This window comes from Aptenodytes forsteri, unplaced genomic scaffold, assembly GCF_000699145.1.
Source record: "Aptenodytes forsteri isolate BGI_AS27 unplaced genomic scaffold, ASM69914v1 Scaffold472, whole genome shotgun sequence".
NCBI lineage: Eukaryota > Metazoa > Chordata > Aves > Sphenisciformes > Spheniscidae > Aptenodytes > Aptenodytes forsteri.
In genome coordinates, this window is record NW_008796038.1 from 134,882 (window position 1) to 136,729 (window position 1,848).

The following is a 1,848-nucleotide window of genomic DNA, read 5'->3' on the forward strand; positions in this document are numbered from 1 at the left end:
GGTTGACCCGAGGACTTCAACTGAGTCTCATCGCTCAAAAATGGCTGGGACAGGCACCAGCTTGGGGTTGCTTTTAGGATTCAACCTGAGGAACCTTGGGTTCACCACAAGAAAGCTCTGACTAAGCTATGAATTCAGTTTCAGGCTTTGTTGAAGGTGAGCTGGAGCCCACAGCCAGACGATGGAGATTGGTGATGGCTGCTTGGTATCAACCACCCCCAGAAATGCTTGCCTCACAGCAAATGTCTGGGGAGACCTTCGTATGGAAGGTGGAAAGCAAAGCAAGCTCCTTTTGCCAATTTGCCCCCCTGCCCCGGTTGTTTAAATAAAATAAGGCTGAATAAAGGTAGAAATGGCCACCAAGGTTCGAAGAAATGAAGCCGTAACTTGCTGTACTGAGTTTGCCTGGGTTTCAAACCACTTCCCGTACTGCCCCTCAGCACGGGGCGCTGATTTCGGGTGAGCATCCTCTTGCAAATGTTGCACCGAGAGCAGCAGCCACCGTCGGAGGCAGGGAACGCCTTGTGGGGAAGGGAAAGGGCTTGTCTGATGCCTCTGTTGCTCAGGGAAGCCTCCTGCTCCAGGGAAGGTGGCCCCGGGAGTCATGGAGGAGCAGGGGTAAGAGCAAGCGTTTCAGATGCCCGCTGGTTCAGCTGGTGCAACCAATGCCACGTGTACACGGGCAGCGAAACTTGTGTTGGGGCATCTCCAGCACCATCTCCAGCACCATCTCCAGCACCATCTCCAGCACCATCTCCAGCACCATCTCCAGCACCATCTCCAGCACCATCTCCAGCACCATCTCCAGCACCATCTCCAGCACCATCTCCAGCACCATCTCCAGCACCATCTCCAGCACCATCTCCAGCACCATCTCCAGCACCATCTCCAGCACCATCTCCAGCACCATCTCCAGCACTGCAGGCGGGGCAGGTGCTTTGCATCCTACGCAAGGTCCCCAGGGGCGCAAAGGGTGCGGATGGAGATGGCTGGAGGACAGGGACACCTGGCATGCTCCACGTGGGTAGGGAAGGTGGGCAGAAGCATGTTCTGATCCTGAGGTCTGGCCAGGTGAAGGACCTTGCTGTCTGCCTGGGTTCCTCCTCTGCTGGGATGAGATCCTGGCTGCCGGGAAGAAGCAGGAGGAGGCCGAGGCCGTTGGGGGAACTTCTCAGGAATCTATAGGGCACAGCTGGGGACACCACGGGCTATAGGGCAGCGCTGGGGGGCTTCTCAGGGATCCATAGGGCACAGCTGGGGACACCATGGGCTATAGGGCAGCGCTGGGGGGCTTCTCAGGGATCCATAGGGCACAGCTGGGGACACCATGGGCTATAGGGCAGCGCTGGGGGGCTTCTCAGGGATCCATAGGGCACAGCTGGGGACACCATGGGCTATAGGGCAGCGCTGGGGGGCTTCTCAGGGATCCATAGGGCACAGCTGGGGACACTTGCCACTAGCAAAGCCAGGGGGTGCATACGGATGGACGATATAAGGACGGACAATATAAAGACGGACGATAGGAGGACAGACGATAGGACAGACGATAGGACAGACGATAGGAGGACAGACGATAGGACTATATAAGGACGGACAACATAAGGACAGAGAAGGTGCACGCGGCCATGCAGCAACAGGAGATGTGGGGCAGGGAGAGGTGCAGGAGCAAAGGGGGAGATGTGGGGCAGGCAGGCATGCGGCAGCCCCCCTGTACTGGTGGCCCAGGCCAGCACCCATAGGAGGGTCCCCTGCCCCATGCCCAGCTCCAGCCCCAGCCCCAGCCCCCCTGGGGGACTATGGGGCACCCCAGGCACAGGGACACGTGGGCCACCAGGTCCCCAGACGTGC

General features: G+C 58.8%; 1 protein-coding gene across 1 annotated transcript in view; it reads left to right on the top strand.

Moving 5' to 3' along the window:
• Positions 1-1,694: 1,694 nt before the first annotated feature.
• Positions 1,695-1,848, top strand: part of LOC103904106 — a 25,873-nt gene continuing 25,719 nt past the window's right edge. Inside the window, exon 1 of the mRNA XM_019473699.1 lies at positions 1,695-1,710. Coding sequence (XP_019329244.1) covers positions 1,695-1,710 — 16 coding nt within the window. The remainder of the gene's footprint in view (positions 1,711-1,848) is intronic.